The sequence below is a fragment of the Bombina bombina genome, chromosome 2, assembly GCF_027579735.1.
Source record: "Bombina bombina isolate aBomBom1 chromosome 2, aBomBom1.pri, whole genome shotgun sequence".
Classification (NCBI taxonomy): domain Eukaryota; kingdom Metazoa; phylum Chordata; class Amphibia; order Anura; family Bombinatoridae; genus Bombina; species Bombina bombina.
The window spans coordinates 66,676,984-66,697,009 of record NC_069500.1 but is presented as its reverse complement, the minus strand read 5'-3'; the positions used below and the strand labels follow the sequence as shown (position 1 = coordinate 66,697,009).

Genomic DNA, 20,026 nt, shown 5'->3' with positions numbered 1-20,026 from the left:
TTTTCAGTAAAGCAAGTCAATCGCTCACAAAATGTAAATGAGAAAATCTACTGCATCTACTCTGATGTACCCCAGCAGTTCAACATTTTATATATTGCTCTACACTGGCTTACAAGTGGCTAAATCACTGTGACAGATTCACATGTGCGCTAATAAGGACATCTTTTAAAGATTGTCTGGAGTTGAGAAATACTCCTCTGCGGGACACTGACAATAGTGAAATCTCTAACAAGTTAATCCACGAGCTACAGATTTCTAATCGATTCTGAGTAAACACTATGACTACATGCTTTAATTGTAAAATAAATCCTAGTGCTAAAACAAAACAGTTGATGAAACAAGATGCTTTCTTTTCCATTCAAACTATCTTACGCCATTTACCTCTGCTTGTCTAGGTCACTTAGAACACCCCGGTAGGGCAGTTCCAGAAATTGCCACAATGGGACATTAAATATGGTCCTTTTTTCAATTTGTAGCTTTAAAAAGATACTTACTGGTCAGTAAATGTAAAAGATATCAAAATATCTCTAAGGTATAAGGGTTTCAAAAAACAAGCTGGCAAATCAAGGACTACATGGGGGGGGTGGGTTAAACTTAAAAATTGTTTTTAACTCAAACCCCTGCTGGGTATAGAGAAACAAGGCCTCTTATTCCAAACAAGGACAATCCCTCTTTAAAAATTGCAGTTTTCAGATGTCAAGCGATGACCACAAAAATGACATTCTAAACACCCAACCTTTCAAGTGGGAAACACTGGGTGCACATACAAAGTCTGTTTCTGTATCTATCAAGTAATCGCCATGAAAATAGCAAGTAACAGACAGTGTCACTAGCTAGAAGACATAAGCATTAGTGTATAACACATACATTGTAATCGTACAAAAAATGGAAAGTGAAAAACAGAGGTATCACGAAAAAGAAAAGATAAAATAAAGGAAGGCAGAGAGACAAAGAAATACACATGAATAGCATTTAATGACATACAAATGAGCTATAAGAGAAATACTGTAGAAATGTCTCTACTGTAAGAACAAATAAAAGTGGTACAAACCCACTCTGTATATTGTAAGCTCACTACACCCAAACATTGTGAAGTTGCAAGTTAATCAGCTTTAACTAATTCAGGACCAGATAATGTTTAAGAAAAAAAAAAAATGCAAGATGGCCTCTCTAAAGCTTTGCAATGTGTTACACACGGTCTCTGGCTTCACCACAAAAATGCTTCTTTAGTTATAAATGTTTGACTAAAATGTGTAAAGTATTCGCATTACATGAAGTATGTCATGGCTAAAACACAAGATGGCTAACAATTACATACGAGATACATTAAAAACAGCTCCGCTGGTAACCAGGGGGATTTTTACCCAACTAATGTTTGATAACTTATTGAGGGAGTTTACTGGCATTATCTAAACATACCTACTTATTTTATGGAAATTAAGAATTTTCAGAACTTCCTGGGCAGAACGAGTTAGTAACAGAACCTGCTGTTTTAATTTCAATTTTGAAATAATGATTACTATACGATTACTATAGCGAGTAAGCGTAATTTTAGTAACTGATAATAAAATTAAGCCCTGCCTTTTAAACCTTCATAATGTGTCACATCATAGCAGCCATATAATAATAAAATAATAGCCACATTATTATCTTCCCCATTATATACTGTCCTTATCCCCCTACCTACACAATTCAAGCCTGGTTCTTTGTTTTTTTTCTTCTTCTTTCTTTCCACCAACCAACTAAAATTAAAATTGTCCTCTTTCAAAAGAAATAAACCAGTGCAAATAATAACCCGTGAAATCTTCTAAATTGTCAATTCATGTTCCAATGCTCTATTAAAAAAAAAAATCCTCGGTGTTCAGCTCCCTGACAATAGACACAGTCACTTATGAATGTCTGGTGAGCTTCTTTTGTCTTTCTGAGACATCTGCTTTGAGCTGTCTCCAGTTGGCTAGAGTAAGCCATCACAATAATGTGTAAACAATAGCAGCCACTCGTCTTTCAATACACGTTTCTATTGCACCCACTGTGACAATGTCTTAGTGCGTGTGCTGCATCCTATTGAATATGCAAATGAGAGAACATATAGTGTGTGTGTGTGTGTGTCGGGGGGGTTGTGTCTGGATTAGGGGACTGGGCTGAAAAGAAGGCTGATTCCCCCTTGTTGAATAAGTTCTCAAGCATGCTGTTTGTTTTCATAATGTGTCTCTTCAATAGAAAAGTCTGCAAGCCCAGTTTGTTTGGTACATTCTGGCTTCCTTGAATTTCGCCCCTTGTGTTGGCAACCCCTTGACATGATGGTGTCTTTGTCAGCCTGTTAGTTTCTTGATAGTTTTGTTGTAGTACTGTGTGATGGTTGGAGTCAGGGGGTTCCAGCTGTTGGCGTGTAGTTCTATGACCTCAAGTAGGAGAGACCGTGTCAGCATAGACTCAGAGGGACAAAGCATTGTGTCTCGTGCTGTCGCCAATAGCTCTGTCATCATCTCGGGCAGCTGCTCCTCCAGCAGGCGACCAGTGCTCTGCAGCTGTCAATAAAAAGGGGTCACAAGTCACATGTTAAGCTGTAAGCCACTGCTCAGACTCTTATGTCTCTATTTTAGAGAATGGCAGATGCCAGAGATGGAAAGGGTGTAAATATATATATATATAACAAATCTACAATTTCATAAAGAAATATATATATATATATATATATATAAAATTCCAGGCAGAGTATGGGACTCACAAATCTTTGACCGGGGTGCTGCAGCAGGCAAAGCATACACAACAAAAAGAAGCAGGCACTCACCGGTATTTAAATAAAGGATATCTTTTAATCCCACAAGGTGTGACGTTTTGGAGTATTGCCTCCTTCCTTGTTATGTCTGAGGAAGGAGGTAATACTCCTAAACGTCACACCTTGTGGGATTAAAAGATATTGTTTATTTAAATACCTTTGAGTGCCTACTTCTTTTTGTTGTATATATATATACAGTATATATAAAGTTAAGTATATATGTGTGTGTGCACACACATACATATACACACACAGAATGGATATGCACTCTCACCGATCCCAAAGTTCAGCAGCAACTAGGGTGCAGGGTCAGATAGTAAAATATCATGAAGAAAGGACTCACACTTGCTGTATTTCACATAAATTTACTAGTATATTGGAACGTTTCAGGGAGGAAATCCCCTTCCTCAGACATATATCATAGTGAACTCCCCAGGACCTATCTAATGGGCACACCACCGGGCTGATTTTACTGACCAGCCAGTTAACATTTCAGCCAATAAAAAAACTAAAATTAACTTAATTTTTTTTTTTTTTATGTATGATGCACAAATTCTTATTACATCAATTTATGTTAAATGATGCAATTAATGTGTGCTTTGGATAAATTAACATAAAAATAACAGAAGATGTTATAATATCTCATAGTATTGCATTGCCTCCATCTGGCTACTTCATAATGCACCTGGAAGGCAAAATGTCCAATGAGAACACTGAATTAGGGTAAACCTCAAACATATACCAGTGATTATCTATCTATCTATCTATCCATATACACTATATGGCCAAAAGTATGCATAGACACCCCTACAAATTCTTACGTTCAGCTGTTTTAGCCACACCCATTGCAAACAAGTGCATAAAATCCAGCACATATCCACAAAATCTCCATAGACCACCATGAGTAGTACAATGGATCTTACATGAGAGCTCAGTGAGTTTATACATGGAACTGTTGCCACAAGTCAGTTTTTGCTACTAGATCTGCCCAGGTCAACTAAGTGCTGAAGAGTGTAGCATGTAAAAATCATCTGTTGCATCACTCACTACAGAGTTCCTAACTGCCTCTGGAGGCAACATCAGCACAAGAACTGGGTGTTGGGGGCTTCATGAAATGGGTTTCTATGGCCAAACAGATGTGCACAAACCACACATCAACGTGCACAATGCTAATCATTGGCTGGGGTGGTGTAAAGCATGTCGACACCACTGGACTCTTGAGCGTGTAGAAATGTGTTAGATGGAGTGATGAATCAATATCTGGAAGTCTAATGAAGAATCTGGGTATGACAGAACTCTACACACGACAATGCATAGTAACAAGTGTAAAATTTGGTGGAGGAGGAATAATGGTCTAGGGATTTTCAGGGTTTGAGCCAGGTCCCTTATTTCCAGTAAAAGGGTCATCCTAATGCTACAGGATATAAAGATATTTTAGACAATTTTGTGCTTCCAACTTTGTGGCAAATGTTTAGGGAAGGCCCTTCCCTGTTCTAGCATGTCTGTGCTGCTTTGCACAAAGAGATCCATGAAGACATGTTAGACAAATTTGGTGTGGAGTAACTTGAGTGGCCTACACAAAGCCCTGACTTCAACCTCATTAAACACCTTTGGTATGAATTGTAATACCAATTGTGAGCCAGACCTACTTCTCTAACATCAGTAATATACCTCACAAATTATCCTTTTGGCTGAAAGGGCACAAATTCCCACAGACAGACACCAAAATCTTGTATATTAATGCACATGACTTTGGAATGTGACGTCCAACAAGCTCACATAGGTGTAATGGCCAAGGGTCCTGCATACACACATATATACAGTATATATACACATAAATACATACATACAAGAAAGAAACAATACACACTGCTCACAATTATGGAACAGAAATCATGTGATAAATGTAGAGTGGTTCTGATGGACTGGTGGAGGGGGGACAAAAACAGGACTGTCTCTGCAATAAAATTTTGGTGTCTATGTGACTAAAAGACTTTATAGACTTTTTTAAAAATCGAGCCCATGCAATAAATATTTAACTGTACTGAATTGTAGGCAGGTAAATTAATGGCTATATAATTCTGATTATGAACAGATAGCCTCAATATGTGATCTGTTAGTCTGCCATGAGGGCTAGATGTAGAAAACAGTGATGGTGCAAAGGAAAGGATGACCTGTTAGAAAGAGAGGCAGACACCTTTATGTATAAGACCACAGAGATGAGATGCTATCCCTTCATATTGCCATAGAAATAAGTACAAGTCTTACCTCCATAGAGCAGCACAAAACGGCATCTTCCTTGACATCATGAGACTGCAGCAACTGGAAGAACAAGAAACAGAATGTTACTAATATATCATTCTAACTTACTCTCTATAAAGGGACCGCAGACCAGCAAAGTATAAAGTAAATAATTCAAATATTGTTTCCTTTAGTTATATTTTACCAGCATTGCAAAACAAGTTTGTTCTTAATGAATAGATTTAATCTTTTTGCATACTGTAGTACTTCATGCCCTCAATGAGCAGACCCTGAGGACTTCAAGGAACCTCCCCTCCCTAATGGTTAATTTTCACAAATAACTAACCCAGGGATTATTTGGGGAGTGAAATGAAATGTGAACCCTGGATGCATCCTGGAAGAATTTACTACAGGGCTTGATAAGTGTGTTCAAAATCCCAATGATATATATATATATATACATACACACACTCACCGGCCACTTTGTTAGGTACACCTGTTAAATTGCTTGGTAACACAAATTGCTAATCAGCCAATCACATGGCAGCAACTCAATGCTTTTAGGCATCTAGACGTGGTAAAGACGACTTGCTGATGTTCAAACCCAGCATCAGAATGGGGAACAAAGGGGATTTAAGTGACTTTGAACGTGGCATGGTTTATACAAGAGGAAAACCGGCTCCAAAATGAGTCAAATGCTGCTGGCGGCCATATTCAGATTGTGTTTTAAAATTAAACTAACAAAGGCACGTCTAGTAAACACCTTGAGATTGTTATATACTGTACATTGTTTAGTTATGCATAATGAAATATACTTTCAGTATTTATTTTTCCCCTTTTCATGTAATTTAGCTCTAAAAATTGTGTATTTTATAATTAGCAGAGCCTGAAATGCTCCCTGCTGACTTCTGAAGGCTAACTTTGCTACATATATATCCCTAATTGGATTGAACTGCAACTGCAAAACAATGCACTCTATACTAAATATGACCTAGTCTAGCATTGCCTTCTGCAGACTGAATCATAGATTGGCTTCTCCAAATAAGGCAAGTGGTGCGTGGTGTTTGGGTATTGAAAAACATATGTAGTAAATAATAATTGTTAATTTGTTTGAAAAATGTTGAGTCTTGGCTAATTTGTTATTCTATAGAAACACAACCGAAATGCCTGGTAATTAACAAGGTGTTTACCGCCACTTTAAGTCTTTGAAATGGTGAATAAACTCTAAGAGGGTAGATCAGAAAATGCCTCTAGAGCATTATTAGTATAAATGTGGCGAAACCCTACAGAAATACATCTAATAAACACTAAAGTGGCACATGATAATGACATTTATTAGGATCTCTGAGCCATTGAGGCTGAGAAGAATTTAGGGCTACACATGTAATTGTAAAGCAAATATAGTCTCACAAACTTCTGTTCCTATCTGATGCAAAATATAAGAGCACAGCAAATCTATGCATAACAATATTAGGTGCATCCAATACTTGTAATTCTTACATGCTAAATAAGCACATAAGTAAAGAAACTGCAAAAATTCCCAGCGATACTCATTATGAATGAACATTTTTCCAACTTTTGTGTGTGTCTAGTGTAAGGGAAAGTAATATAGGCTACATTCTACAAGGAAGCTACTAAATTCAACAGTGAAAACATGTGCAATGGGACCATTTAGGAATATCAGTGTGTGTGTGTATAAGAGAGAGAATGAGAGAGAGAGTGAGTGAGAGAGTGAGTGAGAGAACAAATGAGAGTGAGAACGAGTGAGTGAGAGTACGAGTGAGTAAGAACGAGTGAGAGCGAGTGAGAATGAGTGAGAGAGTGAGAACAAGAGAGAGAGAACGAGAGAGAGAGAGAACGAGAGAGAGAGAGAACGAGTGAGAGTAAGAGTGAGAGAGAACGAGTGAGAGAGAACGAGTGAGAGAGAAAGAGTGAGAGAGAAAGAGTGAGAGAGAAAGAGTGAGAGAGTGAGAGTGAGTGAGAGAGAGAGTGAGAGAGAGTGAGAACAAGTGAGAGAGAGTGAGAATGAGTGAGAACGAGTGAGAACGAGTGAGAAAGAGTAAGAACGAGTGAAAAAGAGTGAGAGAGTGAGTGAGAACGAGTGAGAGAGAGAGAGTGAGAACGAGTGAGAGTGAGTGAGAGAGAAAGAGAGTGAGATAATAATAATTTATAAACCTGGGCAGGTCATAAATGGTCTTTCATGCCCCAAATGTGGTCAACAGTTGCTTTATATCACTAGATCCTGCATAAATAACAAAAAATATAGGAAGAGAGAGAAACAAATACCCAAGCTCTAGAGGACACTGAATGAAAACGGGAGGGAAAAATAGAGGCGGACCCTATTCTGAGGGCACGACAGCCTGAAAAACCTTCCTCCCAAAAGCTGCTTCAGCCGAAGCAAAAACTTCAAATTTGTAAAACTTTGAAAAAGCATGTAAGGAGGACCAGGTAGCCGCCTTACAAATCTGCTCCATAGAGCCCTCATTCTTGAAGGCCCAAGAAAAAGCCACAGCTCTAGTTGAGTGAGCAGTAATCCTTTGAGGAGGCTTATGTCCCGCTGTCTCATAAGCCAAGCGAATCATGCTCCTCAGCCAAAAAGATAGGGAAGTAGAAGAAGCCTTCTGCCCTCTGCGCTTCCTCGAATAGACAACAAATGCTGAAGCCTGTCTGAAATCCTTCGTAGCCTGAAGATAACATTTCAAAGCTTGAACCACACCCAAGTTATGAAGTAACCGATTCTGTGAAGAAGAAGGGTTAGGACACAAGGAAGGAACTACAATCTCCTGATTAATGTTGCGATCAGACACAACCTTAGGGAGAAATCCCAATCCAGTGCAAAGGACAGCCTTATCGGCATGAAAAACCAGGTAAGGATGCTCACATTGCAAGGCCGCCGACTCAGAGACTCTGCGTGCCGAAGCAATAGCCAGTAGAAAAAGAACCTTCCAAGACAGTATCTTAATGTCAAGGGAATGCATAGGCTCAAACGGAGCCCTCTGCAAAACCCTAAGAACCAGATTAAAACTCCAAGGAGGAGCAGAATGTCTAAATACAGGCCTGATCCTGGATAGAGCCTGAACAAAAGACTGTATATCAGGAAGCTCAGCAAGCTTCTTGTGTAACAACACAGATAGAGCCAAAATCTGTCCCTTTTAGGAACTGGCGGCAAGTCCCTTCTCCAAGCTGTCCTGGAATATCCACGAGACTCACACCAGATTAAGTAGGTTCTCCACACCTTATGATAGATGCGTCGGGAGACCGGCTTCCTGACTTAAATGAGAGTATCAATCACACTCTCAGAAAACCCTCTCCTGGCTAAAACTAAGCATTCAATCTCAACGCAGTCAGCCACAGAGTATCTAGATTTTGATGCACAAAGGGGCCCTGTAACAGCAGTTCCCTGCAACAGGGCAACCTCCATTGAGGAGACAATGACATCCCTACCAGATCCGCAAACCACATCCTCTGCGGCCAAGACCGAGCAATCAGAATAGTTGATGCTGGATCCTGCTTGATGCGGGCCACTACTCGAGGTAATAGTGGTAACGTAGGAAATATGTAGATTAGGTTAAATCCCCAAGGCACTGCTAAGGCATCTATCAGTTCTGCCTGGGGATCCCTGGACCATGACCCATATCTGGGTAGCTTGAAGTTTGGACGCCATGAGATCCATCTCCAGAGTCCCCCATCTGTTGCAAATCTCTGCAAACACTTCGGGTGAAGAGACCATTCCCCCGGATGAAACGATTGTCTGCTGAGAAAATCCGCTTCCCAGTTGTCCACACCGGGGATGTGGATCGCTGACAGTGAGCAGTTGTGGGTCTCCGCCCACTCCAGAATCCAAGATACTTCCCTCATGGCTAGGGAGCATCTCGTTTCCCCCTGATGGTTGATGTAAGCCACTGAGGTAATGTTGTCCGACTGGAATCTGATGAACTGGGACGAACCCAAGAGGGGCCAAGCCCTCAGAGCGTTGAAGATCGCTCAAAGTTCCAGGATGTTGATCGGAAGAAGCGACTCTTCCCGATTCCACCTGCCCTGTGCCTTCCTGGCACCCCAAACAGCTCCCCATCCTGAGAGGCTCGTGTTCGTAGTCACAATCTCCCAGGATGGTCTCAGGAAGGCTGTCCCCTGGGACAGCTGATCTGGACGGAGCCACCAAGAGAGGAATTCCCTCGACCGGATGTCCAGAGAGATCCGTTGGGATAGATCTGAGTGATCGTCGTTCCATTGCATCAGCATGCATAACTGAAGGGATCGTAGATGGAACCTAGCGAATGGAATGACATCTATACTGGATACCATGAGCCCAATCACCTCCATACACCGGACCACAGATGGCCTTGAGGAGGTCTGAAGGGCAAGACAGATGGAGGCAATTTTGCAACGTCTCTGGTCTGTCAGGAATATCTTCATGGATATTATTGTGCCCAGGAACTCCACTCTGGTACTGGGAACCAGAGTACTCTTTCCTGAGTTTATCTTCCATCCATGAGATCTAAGAAGTAGAAGAGCTGTTGAATGGTCCTCTGCCAGTCGGCAGGACGGAGCCTGGACCAGGATGTCGTCCAGAAAAGGTGCTACTGCAATACCTTTAGATCTCGCCACCACGAGCAAAGTTCCCAGAACCTTCGTAAAGACTCTTGGAGCAGTAGCCAGACCGAATGGGAGAGCTACAAACTGGAAGTGCTGCTCCAGAAAAGCGAATCTTAGGAACTTGAAGTGATCCTTGTGTATTTGCACATGAAGGTAAATGTCCTTCAAGTCTATCGTAGTCATGAACTGACCCTCTTAAACTAAGGACAGAATAGACCTTATCGTCTCCATCTTGAATGATGGGACCGACAGAAACTTGTTTAAGTACTTTAAGTCTAGAATCGGGCGAAACGTGCCCTCCTTCTTTGGGACCACGAAAAGGTTTGAATAGTATCCTAGACCTCTCTCTGCTAGAGGTACTGGTACAAATACTCCTAGAAAGGAGAGATCCTTCACGCACTCTAGAAAGGCATCTCGTTTCTCTGGTTTTGACAATAGATTTGACAAGAGGAATCTGCCCTGTGGGAGGCTGAGTTTTGAAACCTATCCTTCTCTCGTCCAAGCCTCCGCAAAAAGAGATAGTCTGCCCCCTACAATATCCAGAGATGGATCGGGGGCAGCCCCTTCATGCCGATTTTGTCTTGGCAGGCTTCTTGCTCTGCTTGGCTTTATTCAAAGACTAAGGTGGTTTCCAAGATCTCTTGGACTGCTCGGGCTTCGCAGCAGGCTGCTGTCGTTGGGACTTGTCCTTATGAAACGGACGAAAATTAGGACCCTTAGGTTTATTCTTCTTATCATACTGTAGGCGGGCACCCTTGCCCCCTGTGACCGTGGATATGATAGAGTCCAGGCCTGGACCGAAAAGAACCTTTCCCTTAAATGGAAGGGAAAGTAATCTAGATTTGGATGTCATGTCAGCATACCATGACTTCAACCACAGAACAGAAAAGCCTGATGTCTTGGCATTCAAGCGAATAATCTGCATATTTGCATCAGAGATAAACGAATTTGCTACCCTCAGGGCCTGTATCTCATCGAGGGGAGTCTCCACCTCAATCATCTCAGACAGACAGACAGCAACCACCGCTGCAAGCTGAAATACAAACCCTTTGTGCTGAAACATCTTTCTTAACAGAGTCTCTAATTTCTTATCCATGGGTTCTTTAAACGTCGAACTATCCTCGAGTGGGATAGTGGTGTGCTTAGCGAGCATGGAGATACCTCCATCCACCTTAGGGACAGATCCCCACAATTCTAGCTGAGAATCAGGAACCGGGAGCAATTTCTTAAACGAAGAAGAAGGGGAGAAAGATGAACCAAGTCTCTCCCATTCATTCTTTATAATATTAACCATCTTTACGGGAACCGGGAAAGTCTGGGGCACCACCCTGTCCTCATAGACTTTATCAAGCTTAGGAATAGAAGGTTCCTCTGGTAACTTCGATTCCAGAACCTCTAGAGTAGCTAACACCTCCTTTAATAAAAAGCATAAGTGCTCCATCCTAAATCTAAAGTCTGGTTCCTCCGCAGCCGGAGGTTTAGAGGCAGCAGATTCCGACCCAGAGAAAGAGTCCCCTGAAGTATCGGAGTCCTCTGCATCAGCGGATAATCTAGTCTCAGATACATCCAACGGAGTAGATGACCCCTAGAAAGGATAGCAATGTTTAACCTTTCGCTTAGCAGTGCGAGGTAAAGCACTGAAGGCCGCAGACACCGCCATTTGCAACTGATCAGCAAAATCTGGTGGCCACAGGGCCCCTCCAGCAGGAGGATTAGTAGTGCACTGGGGAGCTGCATGTGTAATCGGAGATGATTGTAGGGAAAGCACCTCGCAGGATGGAGACCCCTCAGAGGTGGACGGCTCAGTGGTACTAAACATCTTGTTCTTTTTAGATATCACTATTTTATCAAGGCATGTGGAACATAGTTGAGCAGGCATAGAACAGGTGGATACACCGTAGCCTCCTCACATTAAACACAGGCATTAGATCTTGGCGAAGAGGGAGTAACCTCTAACGTATCAGAGTCCTCCATAACTTGCGCCTTTAATATGGACTATAGAGAAAATAAATGGCGCCTTTATACCCCAATGGCCGGGGCACTCACCACCTCCTATGACACAGGACCACAGAGAAACCGCTTTCGGTCAGGAAAAGGAAGAGAATGAGGCCACACCCGGTCACATGGAGTGCCATGCAGGACCGCCCCTGCAGCCGAGAAAGAATGCACCAAACTAAACAGGCTGCACAGTAATCAAAATGAAGTTAGAACCTGACTGTTCACACATTGCCAGAGCCACATCTCACACATGTTGCAGCAAAAAAAACACAATAAAGCAATCATGTATAAATCCCCCCCTGTTCAATAATCCCCTTCCGGAGATATTAACCCTTGATTTTAGACAGATAAAAGTAGTCACACTGTGACCCTGTCTTCTTGCGTTATCATTATAGGTATAAAAAATGAAATGATCTTACCAGAATCTACGCCGTGGAACAGGAACATGGCCTCTCAAGTTTGACAGTGTTGTAGCATCGCTCCTGACGTGGACTTGAGTGATAGAAAGCAGGCAGTGAAACTCGTCAACACTGATTGCTTAAGGAGCTGTTAATACAAGTCTGGATGGTGTCGCAGAAAGACTCTCCCTGCATCTCCAGACCCTAACATTTGTAAATGCTCTCACTGAGAGGCTGACAAGACTGCTAAAAACTCCAGTCCCATTCCGAAGAGTACTACCCTCCCTAAGAGACTACTCTGAATCTTCCGACACTTCTTTGCCATTCTCCTGTGACGAAAGGCAAAGAATGACTGGGGGATGAGGGGAGTGGGGGAGGTATTTAAGCCTTGGCTGGGGTGTCTTTGCCTCCTCCTGGTGGCCAGGTTCTGTATTTCTACAAGTAATGAATGAAGCCGTGGACTCTCCTCGTATTAAGATGGGAAAAAGGTTTAAATGCAGAGGCGTAACTAGAAACCACAGGGCCCAGGTGCAAGAATCTAAGAAGGGCCGCCGCCGCCCCCCCCCCCCAAAAAAGGTGAATTTGATACATATCTTTTAAAAAAAAAAAAAAAAAACATTTAACACAGAAAATAAAATGTAAATCAGATTACATGTCTGCAACAGGAGGTACCCTGTGCCCACAGTCTATAAGACGGTCTGACCCCCTATTACTGTATATAGTGAGTTAGTGACAGTCTGTAATCTGCCGGTGAGATAGCTGGCCTGACCCTACCTGTCCCAGTACTTTATAAAGTGACCACAGTAGTCTGTGACATAGTCCAGCCCTCCCGTACTGTATATAGTGGTACTGTATAGAGACACTGTTTACCCCCCGACCCCCCCATGCTGTAGTAACAAGGTCTGTAGTTTGCTGGTTCCACAAACATACACACACACATGCATAAATACACACATAGTCACATACATACATACACACATACACACCAATGGGTAAAACAGAAACACTAACCCCTGTAGTCAGAGACAGAGACACTAGTGAAGCATCGCATCACACTCTTTTTAAGCCCTCTGGGGCCTGGTCGCAGTTACAACCTCTGCACCCCCGGTAGTTCCACCCCTGTTTAAATGGAGTGATACCAAAAATGCTAAAAATTTGCCGTGAATTTTGGGCAAGTTCTTCTCTGAAAGTCCCAGTAGTGAAGAGGTTATGCATTGAAAAAAACACTTATTTGGCTTCTAAACGACTGAGCCTATTGTCTTTTAGAAAAGGATTTGTGTCTGAACCAAATGAAGATGGAAAATTCTGCTGCCCCAGGTCAAGTGGAAAGTGAAGAATGAGGCCTGCTGGAATTCAGCACAGAATTCACCTAACACCCTTGCAATGTACTGTCATGAGTATGTTATCCTACATCTTTGTTGCAAAACTGTGGCAAACAGCTCTGCAGACTGAAAGGAGACACTGCACAAGCACCCTAGTTATTTACATAAACTGCTGGATGAAAGAGATCTAGAATCTCTACGGGACCCTGGCTCCACGCACAGACAAAGCTCTGGGCTACATTTCATTAGAGTCACTCTCACATGCTACCATATAGCATTGCTCTCTCATATGACACTGGGCTAATGGGATACTGTGAGCAAAACAAATATACTAAGAAATAGAAATCAACCTTTTTTTTTTGCATGAGAAAGGTTATCAGATATCTTTTCAAATTGAAAGTAAAGGGAACTTAAAGGGACACTCAAGTCAAAATAAAATTTATGATTCAGATAGAGCAGCAGTTATAAGAAACTTTCCAAATTACTTACATTATCACATTTTGCACAGTATTTTTATATTCACACTTTCTGGGGAACACTCATGCTCACAGGGTATACATATACTAGTCTGTGATTGGCTGTCACATGATAAAGGGGCTGGAAAATGGGAGAAAAAATCAATTTGAATTTCAGATCAGCAGTAGATTTTTTTTCTGACAGAGTAAGTGCAACTGCATTGTCTTTTTATTATGTACTTGATAATTATGTAATTCTACTGCATTGAGTAGTCCTTTAATGACAGCTGATTATAAAGGCAATGCATTTTAAAACGATCTCTTTTGAATGAAGAAAAGGAACAAATTCCTTTTAAGACTGAGGTAACGTCTGGTATGTTTATTTTTAATGCTGTCTGAATTGCTGAATTAAACGGAAATAAAAGCGCAGGATCTTAAAAGTACAGTAAACACATAACTACTATCTTTCTGCAGGGAGAGGTTGAAAATGTTTGCCTGTTAAAAAAAAATTGCAACAAACTCCACCCACCACTTGACTTATCTGGAGGAGCCAATCTGGACTTGTTACTGGACAGGACACCGATAGCTGGTGACATTTGGTTTGCAGTTATCTTAACATCCTGGGTTAGGCTTGTAATGCCTGCCGTGTGCTCTTCCAGTTCTCAGAACTGGAAAACTCATAATTTTTAGACTTGAATTATAGGAAAAGGGTAAATAAGTAATGAGTAAATATAATAATGATTATATTGGAACATTTTTATTTACTGCACATAATTAAAATGTTATCTCAAACTGTTTATGGCCAATTTAACCCCTTTACCCAAAGCAACTTATATATACACGTCATGCGTTACTCTGCCTATGGTACCGCATGATGTATATATATGTCGTAGCTGCAGGAAGCTCCAGTTAAGTTACAGCTGAGAGCTGGACTTCCTGAGCTCTAGGCATCTGCCTGCACGATCGGTGCTCTGCTTTCATATGAAGGCAGATGCTAGATCGTTACAGACAGTGACACTGCGTGTGTCACCATCTGTAACAATCATCTGCTGGTGCTGGCAGGAGGTGTGGGAGGGAATCCGGGGAGGTGGGTGGGAGGCCCTACACTGCAGAAAAAAATAAAGGTAGAAGGAGGGAAGGGGCACTATGCTACAGAAAAAATGTGGGATGGGGGTGTGGGGAGTCCATAACTAATGATCGCGGGAGGTGGGGGGACCACTATACTACAGAAAATAACAAAAAATATTAACATTATATACAGTATATAATAAAAGTGAGTACACTCCTCACATTTTATAAATATTTTATTATATCTTTTCATGTGAGAACACTGAAGAAATGACACTTTGCTACAATGTAAAGTAGTGAGTGTACAGCCTGTATAACAGTGTAAATTTGCTGTCTCCTTAAAATAACTCAACACACAGCCATTAATGTCTAAACCGTTGGCAACGAAAGTGAGTACACCCCTAAGTGGAAATGTCCAAATTGGGCCCAATTAGCCATTTTCCCTCCCCGGTGTCATGTGACTTGTTAGTGCTACACAGTCTCAGGTGTGAATGGGGAGCAGGTGTGTTAAATTTGGTGTTATCGCTCTCACACCCTCTCATACTGGTCACTGGAAGTTCAACATGGCACCTCATGGCAAAGAACTCTCTGAGGATCTGAAAAAAAGAATTGTTGCTTTACATAAAGATGGCCTAGGCTATAAGAAGATTGCCAAGACCCTGAAACTGAGCTGTAGCACGGTAGGCAAGACCATACAGCGGTTTCACAGTACATGTTCCAATCAGAACAGGCCTCGCCATGGTCGACTAAAAAAGTTGAGTGCACGTGCTCAGCATCATATCCAGAGGTTGTCTTTGGGAAATAGACGTATGAGTGCTGCCAGCATTGCTGCAGAGGTTGAAGGGGTGGGGGGTCAGTCTGTCAGTGCTCAGACCATACGTCACACACTGCATCAAATTGGTCTGCATGGCTGATGTCCCAGAAGGAAGCCTCTTCTAAAGATGATTCACAAGAAAGCCCCCAAACAGTTTACTGAAGACAAGCAGACTAAGGACATGGATTACTGGAACCATGTCCTGTGGTCAGATGAGACCAAGATAAACTTATTTGGTTCAGATGGTGTCAAGCGTGTGTGGCGGCAACCAGGTGAGGAGTACAAAGACAAGTGTGTCTTGCCTACAGTCAAGCATTGTGGTGGGAGTGTCATGGTCTGGGAATCTATAATGGTCCCTAAGAACACCACTCTTGTGGCCGGAACACGAGAACCTTTTTTTCCAAATTCACCTTCCATCCGTGGGAACGAAGAAAGGACAACAAGATCTCTGTATGAGATTTTGCTAGTTGAAAAGATGGCGCTTGAACCAGAATGTCATCCAGATAAGGTTCCACAGCAATTCCCCCGGGACCAAATTACTGCCAACAGAGCTCCCAGGACCTTTGAGAAAATCCTGGGAGCTGTGGCGAGGCCAAATGGAAGCACTACAAATTGAAAGTGTTTGTCCAGATAGGCAAATCTCAGAAACTTGTGATGATCCATGTGAATGGGAACATGCAGATATGCATCCTTCAGGTCTATGGTCGTCATGAATTGACCTTCTTGAACCAGAGGAAGGAATGGAACGCATAGTCTCCATCTTGAAGGATGGCACCCTGAGAAATTTGTTGAGAAACTTTAGATCTAGAATAGGCCTGAAAGTTATCTCTCTTTTGGGCACCACAAACAGGTTGGAGTAGAACCCGAGACCCTGTTCCTGTATTGGGGCTGGAACTATCACTCCCAAGAGGAAAAGATCCTATACACATTTCAAGAATGCCTCTCTTTATCTGGTCTACAGATAATCCTGAGAGATGAAACCTGTCCCTGGGTGGAAAGGTCTTGAACTTAACTTGTAACCCTGGGATACTATGTCTACAGCACACGGGTCTGGGACATCTCTTTCCCAAGCTTGAGAGAATTGAGAGATTCTGCCCAACACTTGATCCAATCACGGATCGAGGGCAAACCCTTCATACTGACTTATATTCAGCTGCAGGTTTCTTAGATTGCTTCTCCTTGTTCCAAGACTGGGCTTCTATGAAGGCTTGGACTGCTCCTGCTTGGTAGAGGAGGGCGAAGACTTACCTCTGAAGTTACGAAAGGAACGAAAATTACTCTGATGTCCTTTCGATTTGTTCTTCTTGTCTTGAGGCAGAAAGGATCCTTTACCACCTGTGATATCGGAAATAATTTCTGCCAAACCCGGGCCAAACAAGGTCTTTCCCTTGTAAGGAATCGACAAAAGCTTAGATTTGGAAGAAACATCAGCTGACCAAGATTTCAGCCATAGTGCCCTAAGCACTAAAATTGCAAAGCCAGATATCTTGGCTCCCAACTTAATGACCTGCAAAGAGGCGTCAGTGATAAAGGAATTGGCTAACCTGAGAGCCTTTATCCTATCCTGTATCTCCTCCAAAGGAGTCTCAGCTTGGAGGGACCCGGACAAAGCATCAAACCAATGGCTGCCGCACTTGTTACTGTAGCAATACACACCGCCGGTTGCCATTGTAAACCCTGATGAATATACATCTTCTTTAAGAAAGCCTCCAGCTTCTTATCCATATGGTCCTTGAAAGAGCAACTATTCTCAATAGGAATAGTAGTCCTCTTGGCCAGAGTAGAAATCGCCCCTTCCACCTTGGGGACCGTCTGCCACGACTCCTTGATGGAATCAGCCACCGGGAACAGCTTCCTAAAGACTGGAGAGGGAGAAAAGGGAATTCCTGGTCTCTCCCATTCCCATGCAATAATCTCCGTAGCACGGTCTGGCACTGGAAACACCTCCCCTGGGGAGGGAACATCAAAGTATCTATTTAATTTGCTAGATTTCTAAGGGTTGACAATGACAGGAGTATTGTAGTCGTCTAAAGTAGCCAAAACCTACTTTAATAAAACACAAAGGTGTTCAAGCTTAAATCTGAAGGAAACCACTTCAGCATCAGGAGAAGGAATTACACTATCTGAATCTGAGATTTCACCCTCAGAGGCTACCGAAGTATCCTCCTCTTCCGACTTATGGGAAAAAGCAACTTGGTTAGCCTGTACAGGATCTGATACCTTACTATCTGATTCTCTATTTTTCCTCTTACGCTTCCCCTGCAGCATGGGGATGGCAGCTAGCGCCTCAGATACCGCCGAGGATACCTGGGCAGCAATTTCGGCCTTCAAATACACTCCTTTAGGAGCTTGCGAGGAACCGCAGGGCACTGCATGTAACGTTAATATGGGTTGGGGCGTTTGAGGTAGAGACTGTGGCATTGCCTGAACAGTATCAACCTGAGAGAATGGTGGCTCAGAAACAAACAGTCTGTCTTTGTACATCAGAGTTCTTTCAATACAAGAACTACAAAAAGGCAAAGGGGGTTCAACTTGGGAATTCAAGCAAAGTTTGCACTCTACAGCAGGCATAGACACTAGGTACATCCTGCAAATAAATATCACAACTTTAGAAGATTTTTTTTATTTTTTTTAAATTTTGTCCCTTTAACTGATATTGCTCAAAACATTAGTGTTAAAAATCAGTATAACAAATCCATTAGTCCGGAGATAACTTTATGGGCAAGATTTACAGACCCCCACAGAAAAATTATCAAATTTCATAAAAAAAAAAACCTCTCTGGCACCCTCTACACCTCAGAGCTAAGCTGAGGTGCCTACCTGTTCCTCTCTGACACGGAACGTAGTGAAAGAACAATGGATCAGCTCCTGAGGGAAAGGGCCACAGAAGCCGTTACGTCTCTCAATAAGGAAAAGGTGCCAAGTAACAGCACGTGCTGCGTCTAGAGAGAGAAGCCCCGCCCCTCATGACATCACAGTCGGCTTCGTATATGGACAGCAAGTGCCATAAATAAAACAGCACAAAATAGCCCCCAAAAGTTAACAACTGCATAAATAAGCAGTCTAATGAACTGAGCCACCAATAATGTTAACACACTCCTATAATGTTACCCACTGTCTCTCCAAGGACTCTGACGTCCTAAAACCGCCACACAGTGCCCTGCATCCTATCTAAGATATCCTGACTCTCAGTAATAATGTAGCCCCATATAAGTGCAGCCTATCAGCTTTAGTGTGAGGGTCTTCTAAGAATTAAAATGGCACTTACCTGCACCCTTGACTGTCCGACAGGAGGACAGCTCACCTGGCATGAGAGGAAGCCACTCCTCACAGAGACCTGTGGATAGAAGAAGGAACAGAATAAGCCTACTCTGGCATTCTGTTTGAGGGCAGCAATATTGTTAGGAAAACATAGTGAGGCCCACCCTACAAGTTCCTAACTGCTTGAAAGCTACCACAGCCCTACTGAAGGGACTAATGTGGAGTACAGCTAAACCCAGCTTGTCAGGGAAATCAGCGCAAACCTGCTCAGGCTTCCAAAATAAAAAAAAATCTTGATAGAATTCTTAAACAGACACCTAAACTTAATCTCCTCCTTGCACTGAAGGCAAAGAGAATGACTGGGGATTGTGGGAAGGGAAGTGATACTTAACAGCTTTGCTGTGGTGCTCTTTGCCTCCTCCTGCTGGCCAGGAGTGATATTTCCAACAGTAATTGATGATTTTGTGACATCACCGTGTCTTAAGAAAGAAAACAATTAAAAAGTTACAAATAAACAACATCTAAAAGCCCCTGGGAATAATATAGGGCAGTGCAGCTGCTAAAAAAAATATATATAGCTAACACAAAGGCCGGATTGGCCCAAGACACTAGTAGATTTTCCGTTGGGCTGCAGCAGCTGGGTATGGTCAGCTACAGTATAAGGGGTTGTGCTTTTGGAGAGGGTTGCAGCTTTATCACCTCTCTTTTCTCCTCTGAGCTATACATATTAAGGTCACAAAGTATTTTCTTGTAAGTTTTACTTCCTAGACCATGTACCATTTAATAGTCTTCCTTTGAATGGTTTCTAGAGTCTAGTCAAGTCATAATGTGAGACAGAGTGACACACTGTTATTTGTGTCTTCTCTAGATTATTCTATAGATAATCATTTCCACATTGTGAAAGAGTTGTAGATGAAATTGGGTTTTATGAGTGCCTAGAAAACAATTTTTATTTATATTACAGACAAATATCATTTAATTCTGAATAAAAAAAAATATTAGGGGAAGGAGTATTTCAGTAATCCCCTTGAGAAAAATGGGCCGTGTGGATTCTACAGACTCAACTGTAAGTAAGGCTGGTCTTCAAATGTTTC

The 20,026-nt window shown here is 42.2% G+C and overlaps 1 protein-coding gene across 1 annotated transcript in view; it reads right to left on the bottom strand.

Annotated features, from left to right (window-relative positions):
• Positions 1–956: 956 nt before the first annotated feature.
• CTIF (cap binding complex dependent translation initiation factor) overlaps positions 957–20,026 on the bottom strand; it is a 621,404-nt gene continuing 602,334 nt past the window's right edge. Inside the window, exons 11-12 of the mRNA XM_053701096.1 lie at positions 5,048–5,101; positions 957–2,528 (exon numbers count right to left, since the gene is read on the bottom strand). Of these exons, the coding sequence (XP_053557071.1) occupies positions 2,313–2,528; positions 5,048–5,101 (270 nt within the window). The 3' untranslated portion in view covers positions 957–2,312. The remainder of the gene's footprint in view (positions 2,529–5,047; positions 5,102–20,026) is intronic.